The sequence below is a fragment of the Necator americanus genome, chromosome IV (genome assembly GCF_031761385.1).
Source record: "Necator americanus strain Aroian chromosome IV, whole genome shotgun sequence".
NCBI lineage: Eukaryota > Metazoa > Nematoda > Chromadorea > Rhabditida > Ancylostomatidae > Necator > Necator americanus.
In genome coordinates, this window is record NC_087374.1 from 1,592,176 (window position 1) to 1,614,997 (window position 22,822).

The following is a 22,822-nucleotide window of genomic DNA, read 5'->3' on the forward strand; positions in this document are numbered from 1 at the left end:
AGAATACGAGAATTTCCCGTCACGAGAAAAGTGGTCTTTGAATTTACTGATATTGTGCCGGGGAATTTCCTCATAACTGCCAGTTATGCGGTTCGGAAGCGCCCCTCAGGGCAACTGGAAAGATTTACGACCGCTCCGTGACTACACGTAACGAACGCCTCTCGGCATCTCGCACTGCTATGGAGCTGAAGCCGTACTGACCGTGTATTCATTGAAAATTTGCTCGTTCCTTCCGGAATCGGTGATTTATACTGAAGTGTTCGGCTATTAAACTAGTACTCGAGAGTAAGGCACTAACGATATATGTAGGCCACGCCCACCCCCAGGATCTGCCTATGCCCATTGAGTTCGGATTCGGAGACGGAGTGTGTGTGTGGGTGTGGACGGCTCAGAATCTCTCCATTAATCCCACAGCTCCTTCTTCTCTTACGACTTCTTTTCCCAATCCAACATTGAATACGGTAGCATTTCGTTATGAGCCTTTGTTTATTGTTTGACTTAAACGGAATGACTGTGCACTTTACCACTCCGTCGTTACGCGTTTTTATGGTAAGATTTAGGATTTGCTATGGAAATCTGCTCAAAGTTTACATCCGCAACGAAAAATCCACCACTTCTTTTCTCCAAAGGTTTCCTTTTCTCGAAATCTCATGATCTCAGTCAGAAAATCTCAAGAAATCAGAAAAGCTGCTTTGTTTTATTTCGTTCCTTTCATCTCATATTTCTCTGTGGCTTTCTGGAATGAAAAAGAGAATCTTTCACGAAAAATAGACTTTATCAGGAAAATAGTTTTAAAAATCGTTTATAATGATTGAGTACGAGATTTAAGGAACGAAAAGATGAATTAAAACTAAAACTAAATTAAAAAAGATTTCACCAGAGAAGTTAGAGTTTAGCAATAAAAAGTTGTTTTAAAGCTTTTTTTATACGATGAGTTTGACCCTCACTTATCTCGCTTGATTTTTTGTATTACTCTAGGACATCCATGCTGCATTGGTATTTCAACGAGTTGCTGGCGGAATTCCTCATGTTTTACGTTTCTCTGTCAAAAATCACTTATTCCGCCATGATATCAAGTTCCAGTAACAAATACGGATTACTGTGAGCTTCTTTCCAGTGGAATTATTCTTCCACCTTTTTAGTACATTTCACACTCATGCTTGTGCTTTTGAATCGTCGTTGTCTCTTAAGACATATCCGCTTCATTCCAGCGCCAGCTATTGACTTTACATTCGTATTTGTGGATGTTTTTTGTGTTGCATATGCCCTCGAACGGATTCCCTTGAGGTGATCGACTCACGTCTTGGCCACTGTCTATTTCGAGATACATCACCGTCAAAAAAAAGTTCACAAGTTCTTATCAGCCACTGCTTTTTCATCTAGCATCAGAACACCAGTGAATCCATGGCTGTGGGATTAATGGAGAGATTCTGAGCCTAGGTGTTGCGTTTTGACAAAAATTTCCGATAATTTCCCTGCATCTACGACTTCTTCGGATTTTTTTTTTCACGTTTTTCTCCAGATATTTTTAGGTATTTCTGCATCTGTTGGATTATTTTTTTAGTTTTATGTGATCTTACTTTTATCTTGAGCAAAATCTATTAAAGCGCTGCTTCACGGTGTTCTATAAACCATCCGGCTGAAGCTACCGTTAGCTCAGAAATTCCATTGCTTTCTAGGACTTCTTAAATTTTTCTTAAGTTTTTTTCTGATAAAAAAAATTGATAAGAAAACGATGCTATGATCTACCTTGTATTTGTCATTTTGTTAGCGTTTTAGTCCCCAGAATGGGAAAAAAATGAGTTTTTTCTCTTGGAAAAAATTATAACGAACGTTATCTAAGTATATGGGTAAAGGAAGAAGCTAGCAACCGCTAGGGAGTTAGAGTTTAAAGAAAGAAACCATAGCTTTTCTATCTGATGATCCTTGGAGAAATTTCCAGAAAGACGCTTCGATTTTTTTCCTCAATGCTATAGATTCAATGGAATTATGCACACCTTTTTATTATTCCAGTTTTTTTTCTGCAATTGTTATGCTCACCTCTTTTGCACCTCAATTATGTTAATGGAATTCTGCAAATGCATGTAATTCCCTAATTCATTCCTAAGACCGTTGGTAGTTGGTAAATATGAAATGAATCCAACTAGTTATTCTTATCTTGGTTTTATGCAATCAATAAATCTGACCGGGAAAAATTCAGGAGAAAAATTCCACAAGAAAAAATCATCGGGCCAAGTCAAAACATCATTAGGTCTCCTATCGTCTACAACTGCTTCGTAGAATTTTTTTCTGCCCATAATTTTTTTCTGGATATTTGTTTTAAAACAATTTATCAATATATGAACTTTTACTTACAATTTGAATTTGTACATTGCATCGAAAAATAATTTTCTCTCAAAATAAAAAGTGCTAATAGAGACAAGAAAAGCAAAAATAACAGTCTTTAACAGTATTTGTAAAAAAAATCAATATATTTTGAAAAGGTTCAAAAATATTTTTCCAGCAGAATACCCGTGAAAATCTGCAGCTACTGCTACACGGGCCTTCTGTACTTTACCTCTCTCTCTTCATACTGCCCCGCAATCGGAGGCGCGTCGCCGTCACCCACTTGAACAAATTTGGAGTCGACTACAGTATTATTTTGAACTCGCGTATGAAGAAAAGGGGAGAATGTCCTCAATATCCTTCTAATTGGGTAAAGCTGTTTTAATATGCTACAGTATTGAACTGGGAGAAGGGTCCCACCACTAATCTATTACAGTTTCCCTCCTTAATTTTCATTGCTTTTTATCTCTTTTTCAAGATAAAATGAAGTTCAACGAGTTTCAAGACATTCTATTATTTTCAAGGAGCACTCAAAATTTAAAATTCAAATTAATTAACTCGAAAATTCATCATTTAAAAATATTCATAATTCAAAAAATACTCAAATGCTCAAATTCAAATCTAGTTAAATTCAAAAAATTTAATTAAATTCCGTAATTCAAAAAAAAAACAAAAAATATAATAGATGAACAAATAAGTAATGCATTAAATGCCAATTAAATTTAATAATTAATTATTAATAATATAATGTAACATTATAAAGTACTAACGCAATATTTAATAATTAGTTTAATAGCAGTTCCTCATTTCTTTCGGCAGATCATTGGTCGTCATGATGTCGGATGTAGATGATGTTTCATGTCATAACGCTTCGTTTCACACGACATGAAGGAGTTGAAGCATAACGGGAAGAAGGAAAACATATTTTCGAGCAAACAGCAAATATTTTCCGGGATAAAAACGTCGACTGAGGATTGGCAGTCGTCCTCGTCGTCGTTGTCGTCTTCTCCGTCAACTTGCGACGATAAACGAACCAGGACCGTTTAATGAACTCACTTAGTGACTGCTTCCCACACATAAACAACACCCCTTTCAGTCGTTCTTAAATGACAAGGATCTAGGGAAATACGTATGCACGTACTTTTTAATATACCTCAATATTTTCTTTGTACTTCCTGAAATTTTCGTTTTTTTCACTCGATTTACAGTAGTTTATATTTATTTTTCTTTCAAACGCAGCACTGCTGAGTTTAAGCGATAAAAAACACGACATTCGGGCATTCTGGAATTTTTCTGGAACCTTAGGATACTTTCAACAACTTTAATCATCTCTAATTCTTAATTTTACTCTTGTACCCTATCAAAACTACCCATACATTCTCTCTCCTCTTTTTCTCTCGTTTTTCTCGTTTCTCCTCGAACTTCTGTTTCTAATTTTCCTCGTTTTCACTCATTTTCAGGTGACAAAATTTTTCTCCGTATTTTTCTGTGGTCTACACAGTTTATATTCTGTATTTATGCTATTTTTTATTGACGTATAGTTATACAACTTAGATTTAGGACTGAAAGTTTTGTCCATGAACTGATCCATGAGACGAACAGAACGGACAAGTGGAAAGAATTTGTAGAAAAGAAATTTTCAAAGAAATGATAAGCGTGTACTGAAAGGCAACAAATTCTACCGGTTACAGTATCGAATTTTCCCAAAGATACGGTAGAAAACCGTGCAAAACAAACGTTTATTCGGGTATTAATACATTTTAGCAGTCTTCCCCCCAACCCCTTCCCCTCCCCCCGCACCCCGGAACCAAAATCGCATCGTTTGTTTTCGGCTTATAGGATGTGTGCGTAGGCGGAAGTGGTGTTGGGTCTCGGCGAATTTATTTCGAAGTTTCGAAGAAACTTTGTGGACCCGATCCTAAAAACCAATCCTAGCCTGCCATCAGTTATGTTCAATTCACAAGAGCCTACGTTTTTTTTTACCGTGTCCGTCAAATCAAAAGATTCCTGTATGGCTCAGGATTTGTCGAACTCTAACGATTTTCTCCGTTCCTGAGCTTTTTACGCCTTTCACATTAGTGCAATGGTCCTTTTCGTCTCAATTACTCTCGCTCTCACTCGAATATGGGACTATTGTTGCACTTCAGGATTTCTCCGAACATATTTTTCATTTCCTGGAATACTTGCCATTATTCCATGTCCTTACCTTTATCCACAAATATTTACAATTAATTTATTTAGAAACATTATTCAAGTAATTACGTAAACGAACGAAGTTTTGCACATAAACCAAAAATAAATTATCTCAGCTTAATTTGTCTTCATTTATTTTATTTATCTTACTTTATTTTTTTTTATTTATCTTAATTATCTCAACTTGAACTCACTTCAATTCCTGATTCGAATACCTCGTTCCTCATAAGTCTGTCCCCATTTACAGACAAGAGGAAGAGGAAAAGAGGATCATTCTCTCTTTCTCTAGTATTTGTCAACGATTACAACTTTTTTTTCGTCCACATGCTCCTATTCTTCCTATGACGAAAATGTTTCCGTTGGAGAAAAAAATCCTCGATTGAGAATCGAGCCAATGCGCAGTTACTCTGCGTCTCTGCTCCCCTAGTCCTCAACTGAATTCTTTTTCTGGTTGGAATTTCCCAAAGACCTTAACAAATAACTTCACTTGTTTATTTTTTTATCCGGCTAGTTGTTTATCCGGCTGGCTTTTGTTTTTTTTTTGTCTTGTTGGGTTTTTTGTTTCCCGAATTCCGGATTGATATTGACTATCATAGTATTTTTCTCGTAGAATACATCCACCGTAGTGTGCAATTTTCCGTAATTGCTGGTTTACGTCCACAGTTAGCGGCGACCATGAACGATGTGATAGTCGTCCGAAAATTCCCTTGGATGGAATCCTTTTTCATGAGCCTTCCATACTTCCTTCATCTTATTTTTAAAGTTTAATTAGTCTATTTTTTATTTTTTTTAATTAGTCTCCCAAGTTCTCCTTTCTCTCATTTTTAAAGCATCTTTTCTAAATAAATAGAATTTTGCAGTAGGAAGCATCACTTATTATTATTTATTGTTTACCCCGGAATTTTTATCCATAATCTCAGTCTTCTCCTGAGATACGTAGCAGCATATTAGATCACCACATTCCTCTTTTTGTTCTTCTTTCGGTTAGAAATAGTCGGCTATTATCTACCATATTTTTTCACGCTTCATTTCCTAATTATTTCTCTAAGCGTTCAAGTGTTCGCCTGAAAATCGTCAAAGACGTCAACAGGTCTAACACCATGGTTTTCAACGTTAGAGTTTCGTTTACAACAAATTAAATCAGACGAAATCTTCTCTATTATTTATTATTTATTATTCACTATTTATCATTGTTTAATTCTACAAAAAACTACTTTTTTAAGTTTAAGAAATATGAAGAGAAGGTTGTTATTGTGTTATTAGAAAAAATAGCATTGTTACAAAAAACTACGAGTTTCTTCTTATTCTATGAGCTACTAGTCTTTTTTTCAGGAGTTTTAACCTATTTCTCGAGTATTTTATGACTCATAAGACAAGAACTTAGAACTCAAATAGATCCGAGTTCATTAACTATACTTTATATCTAAATTATTTTAAGTATTTATTGATTATTACAATCATTATTTTGTATTTTTCATTATTTTGTCTTGCCTAAAACTTAAAATGTCCTATTGAAAGCCATTTGACATCTTTCAAATATGTAAATAAACCATTAAACGCGTAAATAAACAACAAACAAATTCACATATGCACGCAAGTAATTTTTTTTCATTGGATAGTATCCACAAAAAACGAAACCAGATCCTGATTTGCACTTCGTTCCAAGCAAATTACCACGATATTAGTTTTATTTGAATATTTGAACAGAAACGTTTTTTCTTGTAATCAGCCGATTATGAACAGAAAGCTGATGCAGGAATCAATCAATATCGGATCTTAGTCCGAAATCCCGGTGAGAATTTTCTCTGCTACTGACATCGTTTTCTTTACATCTGAATCACTGCTGCACATTCTGCCGATTTCCGAAGATCAAATAATTTTCGTACATTGATTTCTGGATGATCACATCAGATTCGACCGCCCCGTAGTATAGTTGTAGCTCGTTTTTGTTATTATGTCGACGTCTAAGGTGTGTTCCTAATCAACCTCAGCGTATCCATCGAATGTGATGTAGGAGTCAGTGTTTACGGGGGGATCCAGACGTCGCCGAATAATTAGCGAACGCTTATAGAAAATCTCTCCCCCAGCACAACAAGAAGATTGGCGTACAGGTAACGAATGAATTTTCGGGAAAAAGAAGAGAAAAACCTGAAAAACAAAGGCGTTCCGTGGGAAAATCGTTAGCGTTACGGAGCTCATAACGTCTTTTTCAGCAGCAGCGTAAACACAACTTCGCCGGACGCTGATGAGTCCAATTTCATGCGTGACCGCATTCTTTTATGAGCACGTCATAGTCAGCGTATTTACTCTTTTATCAACTTCTTCTATAGTACTTTACCGAAGTAGGCAGTGCTCTTTGTGCTAGTTTCATCCAGAATCCCTAGGAAAAAATCCTTTTTTTCCCGAAAATTTTCCTCTATTCACTCCTCATTTTATGTTTTCCCCGTCCACCTTCGCCTCGAACCCACATCTCGGTCAATTTTCACGCTTCTTTCTGTTCGAGTCCCTGCCGCGCCCACTTCCTAACGAGTGTCTTCGGCCAGAAAAATTTACTGCACTCATAAAACACGCCTTTTCATATTGGTCGTAGGAGACGATAGAGGTTTGCCTCCTTGAAGTCCGATGTGGTTTCCAGAGAGTGTGGAAAAATTAAATTCTTTTTCAGAAATTTTAGAAATCAAACATTGATCGTTATAATATATTAACATTATATCATCATTATCAACTACTCATCCAAATTGATCATTTTTTCATTTATTCAGTGGCTTCTCCTTCTGCTCTTCCTGCTTCTTCTCTGCGATTTTTCTTTTCTTTTCTTCTTCCTTTTCCTCGCTCTTTTACTCTATTCGGTCGTGTTTTCCACGAAACGATCGTTTTCCTTGTAATGTTACACTCGTCCAGAATTCCTTTTTTTCAGAACCGATGGAAAAATCATAATGAAGAACGTGGATCTACTAATCTATGCCTTACTACCTTGTATTCATGCTGTTGCTCGATTTGAGCCAACATCGGTGACTGACGTTTCGTTGGTTATTCGAATGATAAAGGTGAATCCCAAAAATTATGGCGTTGAGAACTTTTTTAGCGGAAAAATGATATTTAAGGGAAATAATGTAAGCAGTTTTGATATGGCTATACAGATATTCGATTTGGATCGATTGATCGAATATCGGAAAACGCAATTAAGAGGATCTACCAGGGATCAGGTGAGAGTTTTAAATTACTTAAACGTGCTAGTGTAATTCTGATATTTCTCTGATGAACTCTGTTAAGTATTTGTTTTAGTAATAAATATCCAGAAAATTCTCATTCATTCTCTTGAGTCTTCTCCCTCTTATTTTTACAATATTTTCTTTTATATTTCTTTTCTTAAAGTAAAATCTACACAATTTATGACCTATTTCTGGTGGACTCCTGTGTTTGCTGATACTCAGAGGTTTCTAGAAGCTTCTGCTTTAGGATAGGATTTGGAATTGTAGGTTATTGAGATACAAGATCGGCCATGATGAAACCCTCGGATCCATTTCTTCACACATTTCTCCTAAAATTGTAAGGTCATTTAAAAAAAAGCAAAAATACAAGTTTACCCCAACATTTAACTTTGAATACGTACTACCACCAAGTTATATGAAAGAAAAAAAGAAAACTAAGTTGGAGCATCCTTAAGTTTTACGGAATTCTTGCTTCAATTTTTTCGTCCATCTTCATCACATACCTTTACTATTTATTTCTTGTGTGGGATAAATTAATGTAACTTAAATGTTGACTACGAAACTCTTCAAATTTCATTAGTTCTTGGAAATCTCATTAATAACTCTCCAAAAACTTTGAAATTTCAAGGAAAAAAAAGAAGAAAAGGAATTTTTATTAATACTTCTCGAGAAAGCTGTAGCTCTACAGCTGCATCCAAATCTAACAGACAATGGCCGTGTTATTCAGCCACAATTCATTTGGAAAAATGTTTGTTATCCTCTTTTCATTCTTTTTTCCTTTTAGAAATTGAAAGTGTTCGTTTCCTACCCTCTGTGGTACAAAATGTACCACAGCGAAACTTCTTCAAGTAGGAAAGCTTTTCGCTTAAATTGACGCCTAGCAACCTACAATTTTCCCATTGATTTCATCCGCTTCGCAGTGGTGATTACGAGGAGGTCGTCGGATGAGTGACGTTGTGTGAATGATGATCGGTGCAAGGACGATCACGCCAGACTTTTTGAGTACTTCAATCTTTCCTCAACAATTACGGATGATTTACGAAATTACAGCAGTTCATACAAAAAATCCCAATGGATCTTGTATGATGAAAAATATTTCAATTCAAGCAGTCATGAATTTCTGCCGCTGCTGCTGAATCCTATGGATTAAAAATAAACGGAAATCGAACATAATTATATAGCGTTGACATGTGGTGGTCGACACTTTATGAATTGCTCGGTACTTTACGGGTGACGATTAAGTTTTTAATGCGTAGAAAAAGTTGTAAATCTTCCATAACCATGAAGGGTAATTTTAAGGAGTTCGGAGCGAATAAGGCTAAAGGGGTTTTTTCTTTGTAAAAGCATTTACCGCTGAGTAGCTGAGGTTCTATGGACGGCTGAGAGGTTTTTGTGCTTGACATGCAAAATGTAGCCAAAAAATTACGTAGTAATCACTTTTTATCCATAAAGTACTTGGAAATACTATTTTTAATGTTATCTAATATTATTATTTAAGTGTTAGAAATCTAAGAAAGCGAAAACGTGAGTTTGAATCTGATGGATCGTTCCATTATTGTTTTTGTTATTCATTTATATATTTATATATTTATTTATTTACAGTTATACTTATTTTTTTATTATTGATTTTGTTATGATTCACTTAAATCCTACCGTTGTAAAATTAGAAAAAATAATAAATGATGAGCAAAGAAAACCCGAGTCTGATTGTATATTAGTAAAAAGTAAGTAAAAATAGTAAAAACAAAAAAGTGCGGTAAGCAGGATAAACATTCCAAATTTTTTAAATATTCATCTGTACAACTAGAAAAAATTACGGAGAACAAATGAGAACGGCTTCTACTTGAGTTGTTTTAAAACAGTTAGTTATAAATTTATCACTTCTTTATTGTAATAAGAAAGATAAAAGTTATCGAATGAAATCCATTTCATTGATTTTATTTTTTATTATTTTATTTTTATTTTTTAATTTTAATTAATTTTAATTATTTAATGAATTTCAACATCACGGATCTACTTTTCATTAATCGAAGTTCAATTTCAGTCAATCTTTCGATTACACTGAATTTATACTTTTACTGATAAATTACATTTAAAATTTATAGTGTATATCAATTAAACAACTAACAGTTAATTAAATTTTTAAATTTTAATAATTTGTCAATAAAACAATTTTAACAATTAATAACAATAAATTAGATAAATAAATTGGAAAAATTATAAAGTAAATGGAACTGAAGATTATCCTTTTTTCGATAACCTTAAATAAATATTATCTAAGACTACAAAATTAGATCGATTGTCGCATTTTTGAGCATCCTGGCTGAATCAATCCTAATTAAATGAGTTAGGATATACATGTACATAGTTGGATAGACGTTAACGAACAGAATATATATTATACATGTCCAGATTTCTGAAGAAGTCTCATTATCAAGGATTTTAAGCAGGACGATAAGCATCATCAGCTTTTTCTTTAGTAGGACATAGGGCACACTGTTCATTCCTTCCACAAAGACCTTAGAATAAAAATTAAGTGATGTTATGTGGGGAGGAAAAATGAAAACAATTTGTGTGAGAAAAGAAATGGTTAACATTTCTTTTTTTGGGGAGAGGAGGGTATAAAGGAAAAATTACAGTGTATACTAGTACTAGTATTGGTGTTAGTACTGTAGATTGGTACTGTTACATATCCATGAACGTCAGAATTTTCAACTCAGCAAATTATGATCACGAGTGATGTCTAATCCACCTCTTCTTCATCTCCTGATCTTGAATGTGGTTCTGTTTCTCTTTAAACTATTACTGACTATTACTATTACTATATATTACTAAGTACTACTAAACTAACTAATTAAAACTAATATATTGACACTGTTGTCAAATCTTTGTTCTCGGAACCAAGAAAAAAACTTATGAAAATGAGGACAGTGGTTTTTTGGTTTAAAAAAAATTTAAGCAAATTTTTGCTTCGCTCAGAGGTGAAGAAGTGCTTAAATTAGATCAAACGTGCAGGAGAAATTAAAAAAGCCAAAGAAAATAATTTATCGTGGTAAAAGGCTAGAAATTCGCAAAATCTAAGCTTTAATATGAATTTGCTCTGGATCCACTATGCCGCCAATTGTTCTCGCAAGCTCTTCAGAAAGTTTTTTGTGCTTTGGTATCTCGTTTAAATCCTTCTGGATTCCTTTCCTTGCCATTTGTTCGTCATTAAACAGAGTTTATGTTTTTTTTTCCTTTAATTAACTTCAAATTCCGTTCATTCACTATATTCACCCTAGAACCACGGCTTTTCTTTTCTTTCTCTTCTTTCGCTTTCTCAAACTTTTTTCACTTCCTTTAAACTCTTCAACGTCTTCAACTTCAACGTAATTACAATGACCTTTTTGGGAAAATCTCCGCTGTCACTAATAACTCACTAAGTATAGCTATGCGGATATGGTTGTGCTCTCTCTCGATGTGTATGTGAATGTGGGATTCTTCCGCTCTACATCCTCGATACTTATACGATTATTGTCTCCACTGCACCACATATTAAAGGGTTGATTTGTCCTTATTAAAGCACCGGATGTCGCTCTTATTGCCGCCGACGGCATCCAAATGATCGTTGCGCTACTAAAATAATTTGCTAGCTGGCCGCTCGTATTTGGCAATGCTGCGAGCGGCCGGCCGGGGCCCCCCGTCCGGGCGTTTAGGGCGATTGTGTTTGTTGAAGAGCGGAGTGGTGGTGCCATTACAGTGATGAGCACACAACAGCGGTTAGCACATCGCTATTAGGGTTACTTAAATTTTAGGGATTGGAAATAGTCAGGAAAAGGGGTCTGCCTATATAAAACTTCAATTTTTTTCTCAAAAATCTTTGGCACATAAAAAGGGAGGAAGAAGAGAGAGAGAAGAAGAAAGAAGAAAAGCTAAAGAAGTATTTTTCAAGTAATCTCGGAACAGAGCTTAACCTTCACAGATTTCCAGGACAAATATGTCCATCAACTAATAAAAAGACATTGAGATAAAGTAGAAATGAGACTAAATCAATCAGCGGATTCGGTAATTTCCCTTCTTGTTTGGCATTTTTTTAAGGATGAGTCAAATCAATAAAAAGCTACGTTTTTAAAATTTTTCTCGATTTAAAAGCCAATTTTGAAAGGAAGAAGGGATTTTCTAAGGATTTGAAAGTTGTCCAGATTCTGAAAGATTCTGAAACATTTTCAATCAAAAAAAGATGAAACCATTGTACATAGTAGTTAGAGAAAAATATTCGAGGATCATCTGGCATAGAATCTGGGCGCATTTCTTCCTGTCTGTGTTATTTCATTTAACCTTCTGCGACATTTTCTACATTTCAAAGACAACCAAATAAAATTTATGTAGAGCGTGGCCAAATTTAGCAGCGTTTCAGGAATGCACAGTACCATTTCGTTCGTTTTTTTTTTGGCAAATTGATCCAAGAAATAGTATATGACTTATGTTCGGATCGGTCAGTACATATTTATTGTCTATTTTCTGGGTTTAATAGGTTTTTAGTTCTATTTTGTCACATTTCTGTAGACTGACTTTGACTGAATTTCTGACTAGAATAGAAAAATTCTTTGAAAAATCAAAATGATCGCGTAACTTTCGATAATTACTATTTTTTTATCCTTCTCAATGTTTTTTCTGTAAAAAAAAATACCTTGCTTAGTACTTTGTCATGTTCGACTGTCCTTAAATCTGTTCCAATTAAATCAATCTGTTAATTTATAATAATAATAATAATAATAATATAATCAATTTATAATTCAAATCTTTCAAATAACTTTACCTTTCAAATAATTGGCCGGTACTTGCTCCAGTTACCGCCGCTCTGCGTTCCGGAATTGTTTGCCAAGAACAAGTGTGCCATTACGATGATTGACACATCGATGCCCTCAATGACATGTATGGCACCGTTTCCGAGCTTTGAGTAGAGGGTGCGTCCTGGAAAGAAATTGTTTAGAATCTGCTGCACCTGTATGTGTGCATAGCTATGGCTCCCTTAAAGGCACCACCTCACGAATCCGAGGTGGAACGGATTTCAGGAGGAGTATTCGTATACGGGATCGTAGATTATGGAGAGAAGGGTGATTCCGTTCATTTCTTCCTAATTGCCGTAAAAACAGCCCGGAAGATACGGCTTTGGGCGTTCTGGCGCACTATTTTCTACAACGAGTTCGACTGGAGCGCGCCAGCCGTGTGCACCGCATCGTCCGGGCTGTTTTTTACGGCAATTAGGAAGAAATGAACGGAATCACACCCCTTCCATAATCTACAATCCCGTAATACTCCACCTGAAATCCGCACCACCTCAGATTCGTGGGGCGATGCCTTTAAGGATTATCCTATCCGTGCTATGGTGTTCCGAGTACTTCTTTCACCATTCCAGAACCAGCTGCAAATTACGTTGTTCTCAATGAAAGCCTGGCTTTGCTCTGGAGGGAGCACAAAAAAAAACTCATTGTGTGCCATAAAACTCGCCACTCTATTCGAGTTGTGTGTTTTTCTCATTTTTATAGTGTGAGGTCAACGATTGCTGTGGGATGTACGACGATAGTAGATGAGTTCGTAGTAGTGTTAGGGTGTCATGAAAAATGAACATCAGATTCAATCAATATCTAATATAAGAATATTCTACCAAAAATTAACATCATCGATGATTAACACACTTTTTAAGATGTCTTGTCGGAATTTATGTTTTTTTTACTGTTTATTTGATTAAAACATTCTTGTCATTTTCACGAAGAATCACTTGATATATAACGCTATTGTATAATAATAAGATGAGGGTTCACCTTAATAAGGGAATTTTCCAAACGTCGCTTCTCGACGTAGGAAAATATTCGGAAAATCGCTGTCCGCTTTGATACGAAAAATTCAAACAGACACATCTGAGCTCAAACTAAACATCACTAGTCGAAGTAAGGACCATTACAATCTAAACATTTTTGCCAAAGTGCTAGATACAAGCTTATTTATACCAGCAACAAAAAAATCTGGAAATCTAGACGCTGAAAATTCTCTGAAGGCCGTTTCGATGTCACCTTCATTCTTGAAGGATTTATTCTTTAAGCAGTAATCCAGGTGCCTAAGGAAATTGTAATCCGTGGGTGAAAAGTTCGGCGAAAATGGACACTTTACTTCTCGAACCACCTAATAAAACCTAAACATACTACAGTGGAATGAAAAAAGAGTGTGAATCGCTTGGCTTTTTTTTTATTGATTTGCTTGGACTGTAACCAAGCAAGATATTGATCTTTCTTTACTAACGATTGACTTTTCGGCGTCATCGCCGTGATCAGAGTCTGGAAATAGTATGGAATCGAATACAAACCTGACTTTTTCTTATTCCAGTTGTTCTCCTTCGATGGTTTAACGCCTGGAACATGGTTCGCTTTCCGGATACACTATCAGTTACATTACGAGAATTCAAAAGAGCCGAAGCATGATTTGAAAACAAAACAGGTTCGTATAATTCTTTAGGATCTCAGCTCTTTTTTTTAATTCAAATACCATCGTTATTTTTTATTTTCTCCCCTACACAAGTGAAGTCGGCCACTGTTAAGGTTGGAAAAATTTTTCTAGTCATATCTATTTTTTCAAAATCACTTCGAGGGGAAGCAAACTTCTAGAATTATTCATAAACATCAGCAACAGCAACGTTTAAAAAAAAATTAAACTAAGAAAAAGAAATCAAACTAAGAGTAAAATTCCAATTTATGTCTGTCAAAAACTCTGTCGAAAATTAGAGAACAAACTCCTAGTAGAAATCATCGGATAAAGTTTTAACAGCTTCACTTTCCGTACTTTCCAGAACTTTCAGTGATATGATTTTGTCTCTGTTCCAATTTCACAGATAATTTCATTTATTTTTCTTTTTCATTTTTTAATTTCACTGATATGTAGTAGATGGTGTAAGAAAACTTCATTGAACAAATTTGAGAAGAAAAAATGACATATATGATCTTTAGAGATTTTTAGAACCTCATGAAAAATCAATATTGTTCAGGCGTTTTGATTTCTTTTCTCATGCAGGTGCAGGAAGAATTTTACCTCCACCATAACATATTTTGGAGATTTTAAACAGAAAAATTCAAAATTTATGAGAACAAATTCTTGCTTCTAATTTGAATTAAAATGATGATTTTTTACTTATAAGGCACATGTACTTATTTATAACGAAAATAAATTTTTAATAAATTTAATTTTTGAATTTTTAAATAATAAAAGAAAAATTAAGAAAATTTTGAAAAATAAATTAAATTTAAATTATCAGATAAAAATCATAATTCTCCATGTATATGGCAGATATACTTATTTATAAGAAGAAATACTAATCTTCTACTTACTGTTAAGGAGATAATAGTACGAACCAAGGAGTCACAGCATGAGGATCCAACGAAGATCAACGATAGCATAGCGTATATCGATGACCTATTCCTTACTAAGGATAATATATACATCGGTGTTGCGTCAGTGTTCAAGGATACTAAGAAGGTAAGGATTTTGAGGATTTTTTTAGTCTATTTTGACTCCTCCATCGTAGCTACTGAATACATACATTTTTTTCCTAATAAATTTACGTATACATGGTTTGACGGTGGGATGGTTTTTTTTTTTTGAAATGGGATTTTGAATTTTCCTAGCACATTTTGAAGAATCTGTGCATATTTTATTGTTAGGTTATTGTTTTGTGGTTGTTATTATTTTTTTATCAACTAAATGAATGAGGAAAGACTGAAGTATCACCTAGTTATCGAAGTGCAAAAGGTCAGAGCATATCAACGAAAAAAAACTTGACCTTCGTGAAAAAACTTGGCCTCCATCCATGAAATTCGGCTGAGGCAACCACTACCACGTACAGTAAGGAAATAGAAAAAACAATTTAAAAAAGATAATATTGAGTAGAATAGAAAAAAACTGCATCAGAAACGGCCCAACTTTGTTCGCTGTCTCACTCTTCACCACATCAGAACATACAAAGATCAAAAAGGTGCGCGATCGATTGCTTGTGATCTACAGTGGATAATCTTGCGGCTAGTTCTCCACGTACATCCAAAGGATTTGCAGTGCGATTCTTCTTGGATTTTTCGAGGAACATCATATTCTCATATTTACTATAAGCAGATTAATATCCGTAGACTTTTTTCTATTTTAGTCCATTTTGACTCCTTCATCGCACCTCCGAGTAAATATTTATTCTCATTCATTCTCGTAGAAAAATCCTTGAGTATTCATGGAATGTATGGGAACCATCGCGCACTTTTTAATCCTCTGCTAAGTTTCCGTACTTTCATCATATGCTCTCTTATATCCCTATAAACATACGTTTTATAGGCTTATTGCGTGGGTCCCATCATACTTTGAGCGTTATTTTCAATGTCATATAGTAGTCTATTTACGAGAGTCATGTTCTTGCAGGCCGGTAATTATTGTGCAAGGGACCATGTGGTTAGGTGGCACTGTGCATTCTTTTTTTTGCTCTGAGAATTTCAGATTCATGGTCGTCTTTTGCTCAAAAATTTAAAATTTTTGAAATCTACGGGGATTTCTGAATGTCCTCAGGAACTTCTTCCGCCAACATGAGAAATATAACCTAGGAAGAAAACCAAGAAACTCTCACCTTGAAGTAAATAACGGAAGTAGGAAAAGCAAAAGTTGTATTTTTTTATTTCTAGGTCTATTTATTTCCGTAGTCGATCGTATTTTCCCTCGAAAACACCTACTTATCCCCGAACGACAGGAATTACAGTATAACTTTGGTGACATGTAAATTGTACACAATTTTCTGTACCACTTTGTAAAATCATCGAAAAAAATACTCATTCAGAGAAGACGAAGAAACTTTTGCACCTAAAATTTTGCCAGAAATTCCATGATATATTTAAAAATTCAGGAATTCCCAGGGAACTCATTTAATCCATTGATTTTTTTCAGGTAATCACTGTAATTGTTCCCGAATTGCGATGCTCAAAAGGTGTGCTCAAACCATTGGCTCAACAAGTGAGTTCAACAAGGTCTACAAGACAAATGAGGGTCTCGTCTTGTTGTGAGGGAAAGATTCTAAGTGTACCCACCGACAATCTTGATTAAAGAAATACCTAACAAGAAGATTTTGATGTCATCTGTGAGGCTTGATAGCAAGCATGAACTATAATATTGTTTATGTTTTCTTGTTATGTCAACCAGGTTTAGGTGAAATTTTTTATTAGCCTATTTATAAAAAAATAATTTTAATCCTTTTCAATAAAAAGTTTCACCTAAGCCTCGTTGGCATAACAAGAAAACATAAATGCACTATCAAATGCCGAGGTTTCAAGAAGAGAGGACTTGGAGATTATAATGTTGTTATTTACTTAGATAAAAGGACTATAAGCCAGGGAATAAGTTTAAAAAAATTGGCTTTAAAGAATTGGAAATAAAATTTTGGAAAACTATGTTGAGGTGGTCATGCTTACACGTAGGCTATAAGCACAGAACGATTGTCCTGTTGAAGGTTATTCACCTTACCTCCTTGCACTTTTACCTAACTCCACCCAGTGATTCTGATAAGACGTGTCCCAAGATAAGATAAGAATTTGTGCAGGAAAAAATATTGCTGCTTTTGTTTGAAAAAATGAACACTTTGAGTTAGGCGTTAAGAAGTTAGTGAGTCAAAGAATTGGATAATAAGTGCAAATCTATTTTATTGTATTATTTTACTACTTTATTATTACTATTTTGCTATCGTTATTCATTACCATTATTATTTTATTATTTTGTATATTTTTATTTTATATTTGTATATTTTTTACATATTTTTTATTTCGTTATTTATTTATTATTTATTGAGTGGATGTGGCGCAGTCGGTTCGAGGTCCGCTGTGGCCCCGCATGGTCGATGGTTCGAAATCGCCCTAGTCCCAACTAAGCTTTAAAACAACGATGCAACGTTCGATGAACCCGAACCAGACTTGTCTGGGAGGACATCCCAAGCGGATTGATTAATGCCAGACACTTTTTCGTTTAACCTTCATCCTTTATCCCTTATCTGTTGCTTATCACTGTTTATTGTTATTATTTTATTTTCGATGCTGAAGAGAGTCTAGAATGTTCGCTCCGAGGCTTCAAGCACAGGCGCAAGCGCATGATAAGCATCCTATTCCAGGTTATTCACCATGCATCCTTGCACTTTGATCTAAAACCACTTGGTGATTCTGACAGAACGGGTTCTAAAATTTGTAAAAAAGAAAGAAAAATATTGTTGTTATTAAAATGGAGAAGAGAACTTTGAGTTAGGCGATGGATTAATTAAATTGATTAAAAAATGCAAATTAATCCTTTTATATTGTTTTACTGCCCTAGTATTATTTTACTATTATTATTTGTTATTATTTATTTATTACTATTCACTTTCAAAACTATAGAGAGTCTGCGATGTTTACTCGAAGGTTGCAAGAACAATATGATAAGCATCCTATTCCAGGTTATTCACCATGCATCCTTCCACTTTGATCTAACACCACTTGGAGATTCGGATAAGACGTGCTCCAGAATTTGTGTGTTCCCCTTCCTTCGAGTCGCCATACAGAATCGAACCAGTGAAACGTTCCGCGGAAAGGAATGGTGCGGAAGTATCGCTGAGGCGCGTAAACTCGTATCCAGTGCCGACATTCCTCCTCATCTCTTTAACACTTTATTTTCTCTATTTTTCAGTATTTTAGTCATACGATCATTCTTATGACAATATGAATATTTCCTATGTACAGATTTTTTTTTGAAATGATCTCTTTCTTTTTTTCTTTTTCTACCTTTTGTGTGTGTGTGTTTTTTTTTCTGTGGTGCAATTAATTCCATCCTATTAAAACAGTACAATAGCTGACAGCAATATGAAAGTGCCAAAAATATTAATTTAAGCTTTTCAAAGGAAAAAAAATAGTCGAAAATTCCTTTTCCTTGGCGCTGCTAGCGACAAAATCACGTGAAATATTGCTGAATACTGCTCAATTCCCAATCTATCTAGAAATTTCGGCAATTCAATGAATAATTTTTTGCCCTTAGGAACATTTCATAACATTACATCCTTTAACTCAGGTTGATTTCTGGAATTTATCAAAATTTTGAAATTTGCACACATTTCTCTGTTATTTTCTCCCGTCCTTGGAAAAATTTACCCTTTATTAGCGTTATTCCAAAAACGTTTGCGTTATTTCTTTAACAGGTCACAAAAACATATTAGTTACGTTTATAACTAATTTTTTTTTCTGAATTTTCGCTCTCCGAATTGTTTTGTGCCGAATTTTCTGGATTTGTGTACATCATTTCTTCTGCTCCGGTGATATGCTCGTATTAAGGTTTAAGGTTGCTTTTTTTAATGTTATGTACTTTTTTTCACAATTTTTCTTTTGATTCATGTCATTATAAAAGTTTTTGCCAGAAATACAAATTGTGTTGAAGGCGTTGTTATTCAGAATCCATTGCTTACGCCGCAGTCATTGACGGAGCAGAATTTTCTCATTTGCATTGGAATAGTTTTTAGTCAGTCTGTGACAAGTCTGGTAGAAATTTGTCGACTCCGGACGGATGAAAGGCTTGGTCAGCGTTAGGACGGATTCGAACATCCGATCGATCGTGCAGGCAACGGAATCTCTTGCCGACTGCGCTACACCCGCCCCATTTTTTTCTTTCTGGTTATGAAACATTTTCAAGCCTTCGAAAATACATTTTTCTAGATATTTTCCAAATAATGTGACTGTTGAACTGTAAGTAATCAGCCGATTCAAATAATAACGCAAACCACAAAATGTTTGACGTTGGTCAACTCCTGGTAGCAATACATGGACCAATACATGGAGCAATAGAGACGAAAGGGTTGGTTGGCTTAGAGCTGTTTCGAACCTACGAAGATTCGAGTCCGTAGGGCCTACTGAATCTCTCACTAATCCGCTACGCCTGCTTCACTCGTCAGTTCTTTTTGGATCCAGACTCTCTCCAAGTGTAAATACGTGGCGGTTACAAAGTAGCTTCCAAAATTTTCCACGAAGGTAATTTTGCTTTTAAAAAAACCAAGCGTAGATCAACTCCCCTTACCACCAAGAAACGATCCTTAACCTGAAACCAATGAAATGACTTCCATGAATTAAATTTCAGAAAAAGAGAGTTTTTTTCCAGAAGAGAAACGCTGCTTTTCATTTTCAAAATGGTCGTTAATTTCTGAAGATTCTCGTCCAGCTCCGACATAGTTTTCAAATAACAGTAGTGCAATGTTTTCTTGCAGTTTTGCACTGTATACCAGGGGAATCCGTAAATCCACGATAATGGAGAAGAGCTTTGCTAGACGGAGAAGTCATTAATATGACTTTTAGGCCGTTCAGAAGCCATGAAAGTTCAAAAATGACTTTAAAAATTCAAAAGAGGAGAACATGCTGGAAACTCCCCCCAACTCGTTTCACTACCCGTGAGCATTTATAGTCGGATCAAAGCGACATGAAGTTCGATCTAGTTGCGTAAGTGATTGCGCTCGAAGCGGTGCGGTGGAGCGTAGCGGTTGGGATCGAGAGGGGATCCCGGCTAGCATCACTATTAGCTGTTGCTCGCGATGGTCCCATCTGGATTCCCAACCGCTACGCTCCAACGAACCGCTTCGACTGCAGCGGCTTACGCAACAAGCTGCACCTTGACCTACTACACACCCTTACCTTTACCACCTACCTATTCATAGTGAGGTCTCAACATCGTCAATTTCATTACTCTGACACATTGTTTACTCACACTATCCTCATTTTTTCGACATTTGAGTCATGAGTGAGTGATTCATCCAACACTGAATACATTCAACTGCTTCATAACCTCCTATGACTCAACCACCAATCATTCTTGATGGATGGACATTCTAAATAGCTGTTTTTCACTCCAATTGAAGTAATATACGTGTTCTGTAAAAAAAAAGCAGTAAAGGCAGTCATCTCAGACAAATTTCATTGTGTATTTTGTGGAGAAAGTACTGCTAGTTTCTCAGGATAGCCAAGAATCCAGCAAGGTAATGGAAATGTAACCAGTGTACAGATTAACCTACTTATTCTGATATTTCTTATTTTAGTCGTGTATTTTCAACACAGACTAATGGCTTTCAATGTTATAAATAAAACTATTCTATCAATTCTCCAATAAATACTCGAAACTATTAGAATATTCAATTGATCTAATACGAGAAGTAAATTATGCCTTAGTTCAACTTCATAGGCATTTCACATGTTTGTTTTCCAAGCTATAAAATAATTTTGAAAAGCAAATTTTGAGTTTCTTTTCTGTGCCGTGTGGTAATCTTTATCTTTTGTTAATTATAGAGGTTAGACCTCAACTATTTGGTAATTTCAATCCCTAGTTCACTTTTATTTCCTGCTGTTTACTCGTATAAATAAACAATTACTGGGAAAGGTTCGTTTTTTTTCGGATATTTTCCAAGTTGAATACTTGAAACACAATTTGTTCAAACTGAAATGTCGAGAGTTATACACTGTTCTGAATGGTCTTTCCCTTGAAACTGGGAAAAAAAAGAAAAACGGGGAAAAAAATCAGAAATCAGAGTGATTCTGCAATATTTGAGCATTCGAGAACAGTTCCAAATGGTTCAGATGCTGCTAAAACCCGATTAAATTTGTCCATTTGATTCTCTATTAAAAAAACCAAGCAAGCTGCCCCTTAGGAGAGCTCCAAGACGTAAATAGTCCCTTTGACTAGAAACCGTGTTCTTAGATATCATTCCTTCTTTTTTCACAAAAAGAGAATCGAGAAAAGACATTCAATTGGGGAAGACGGTACAGAAATCATCTCGACCTAACCATATGCTAAATTTATCCCTCGAGTATGAATAATGTATACTACAGCGCTCATGGAAAACAAAAACACAGTTGCAATATCAAATTTAGATTCGCTTTCCGTCCACAACTGTGCATTTCACGTGAATAACCCGCATGTAGCACTATGAATATAAGTTAAACTGAGTTTTTTGAGCTTGTAAGACTATAAGCTCTTCAAACAGAACCGAACAAAGCGATCATTGATCCGATCTTGAGCACAATAATGATTAAAGGATAAAGGATAAAGTCCCTGGCGTTGATCAATCCGCTTGGGACCCGCGCCACCACGTTCACTTTAATTTAGAATCGTTTAAGGTTTACGACTGGCCCATACAATGGCCTGCGCTGGCTAGCCGATGTGTCAAGTCAGTGTTTTTATCCTCCCAGACAAGTCTGGTACCAGGTAGCAACTACTGAGGGATGAAACCGTTGGTGAGCTCTAGGGCGGACTCGAACCTTCGATCGATTCTAGCCACAGCAGAACCTCTTACCGACTACGTTATACCCGTCCTTCAATAATAGATTAAATGATTTTTATAGTAGGCAAAACCTTAGTATAATAATTAATAAACTCAATAAACAACGTCAACACCCCAGTCTCATAAACAAACGGATAAGGCTCAGAGGACATATGTTTCTGATTCTATCCGTATAAGAACAATATACAAATAGAAGCATGGGACAGCTTCGAGCAGGACATAACTCATCTCAGATTCAATACATCATTACCGTACTTTTGCAAAATCATAGCAGACACACCATTTAATAGGTTTATTTCTAGCAAGCAACAGAGTCCTTAGCAAAAAAAAAAATCCAGAAAAAAATGGGGAAACGAGAAATGAGGAGACACCACTCATTATTTCACCAGCACTAAACCTAATGGATGTTTGGCTGGAACGAGTTTCTCTTTATCGATCCTAAAGTTGCGAGTTGCAATCAAAACGACTCTAAATTAAGTTTAAAATAAAATTAAATTGCTTAAGTAAGAGGATATGCGTCTTATGGCAGAACCACAGAACCTAACAAAAAGCTCCACCACATCATGATGGATGAAGGCTCGGAAGAGTGAATGGAAAATTTCCGCACGGTCTCCAGTCTCCTCCTTAATAATGAGGACAAATCCCTATGGGGTGTGGAGCTTACAAATAGTTAAGAAAACATATGCCATCTGGAAAAATTGTGAAAATCAAAATGTCTGACGCGTACTGATGACCTAACAAAATTTCAAGGACTCAAAAACTAGGA

The 22,822-nt window shown here is 35.4% G+C and overlaps 1 protein-coding gene across 2 annotated transcripts; it reads left to right on the plus strand.

The window, feature by feature from the left end:
• Positions 1-1,156: 1,156 nt before the first annotated feature.
• Positions 1,157-22,096, plus strand: RB195_000139 (uncharacterized protein; the record flags this gene model as incomplete). Of its 2 annotated transcripts, XM_064196312.1 has the most annotated exons (7): positions 7,455-7,565; positions 7,623-7,724; positions 14,094-14,204; positions 15,096-15,236; positions 16,677-16,742; positions 18,205-18,344; positions 22,021-22,096. In XM_064196312.1, the coding sequence occupies 7 exons, from the start codon at positions 7,455-7,457 to the stop codon at positions 22,094-22,096; spliced, it is 747 nt and encodes a 248-aa protein (XP_064052193.1). The 2 variants fall into 2 exon arrangements, with proteins under 2 accessions (XP_013302627.2, XP_064052193.1); XM_013447173.2 differs by lacking the exons at positions 18,205-18,344; positions 22,021-22,096 and adding an exon at positions 1,157-1,287 and having other exon boundaries at positions 7,436-7,565; positions 16,677-16,832.
• Between the last annotated feature and the right edge of the window lie 726 nt (positions 22,097-22,822).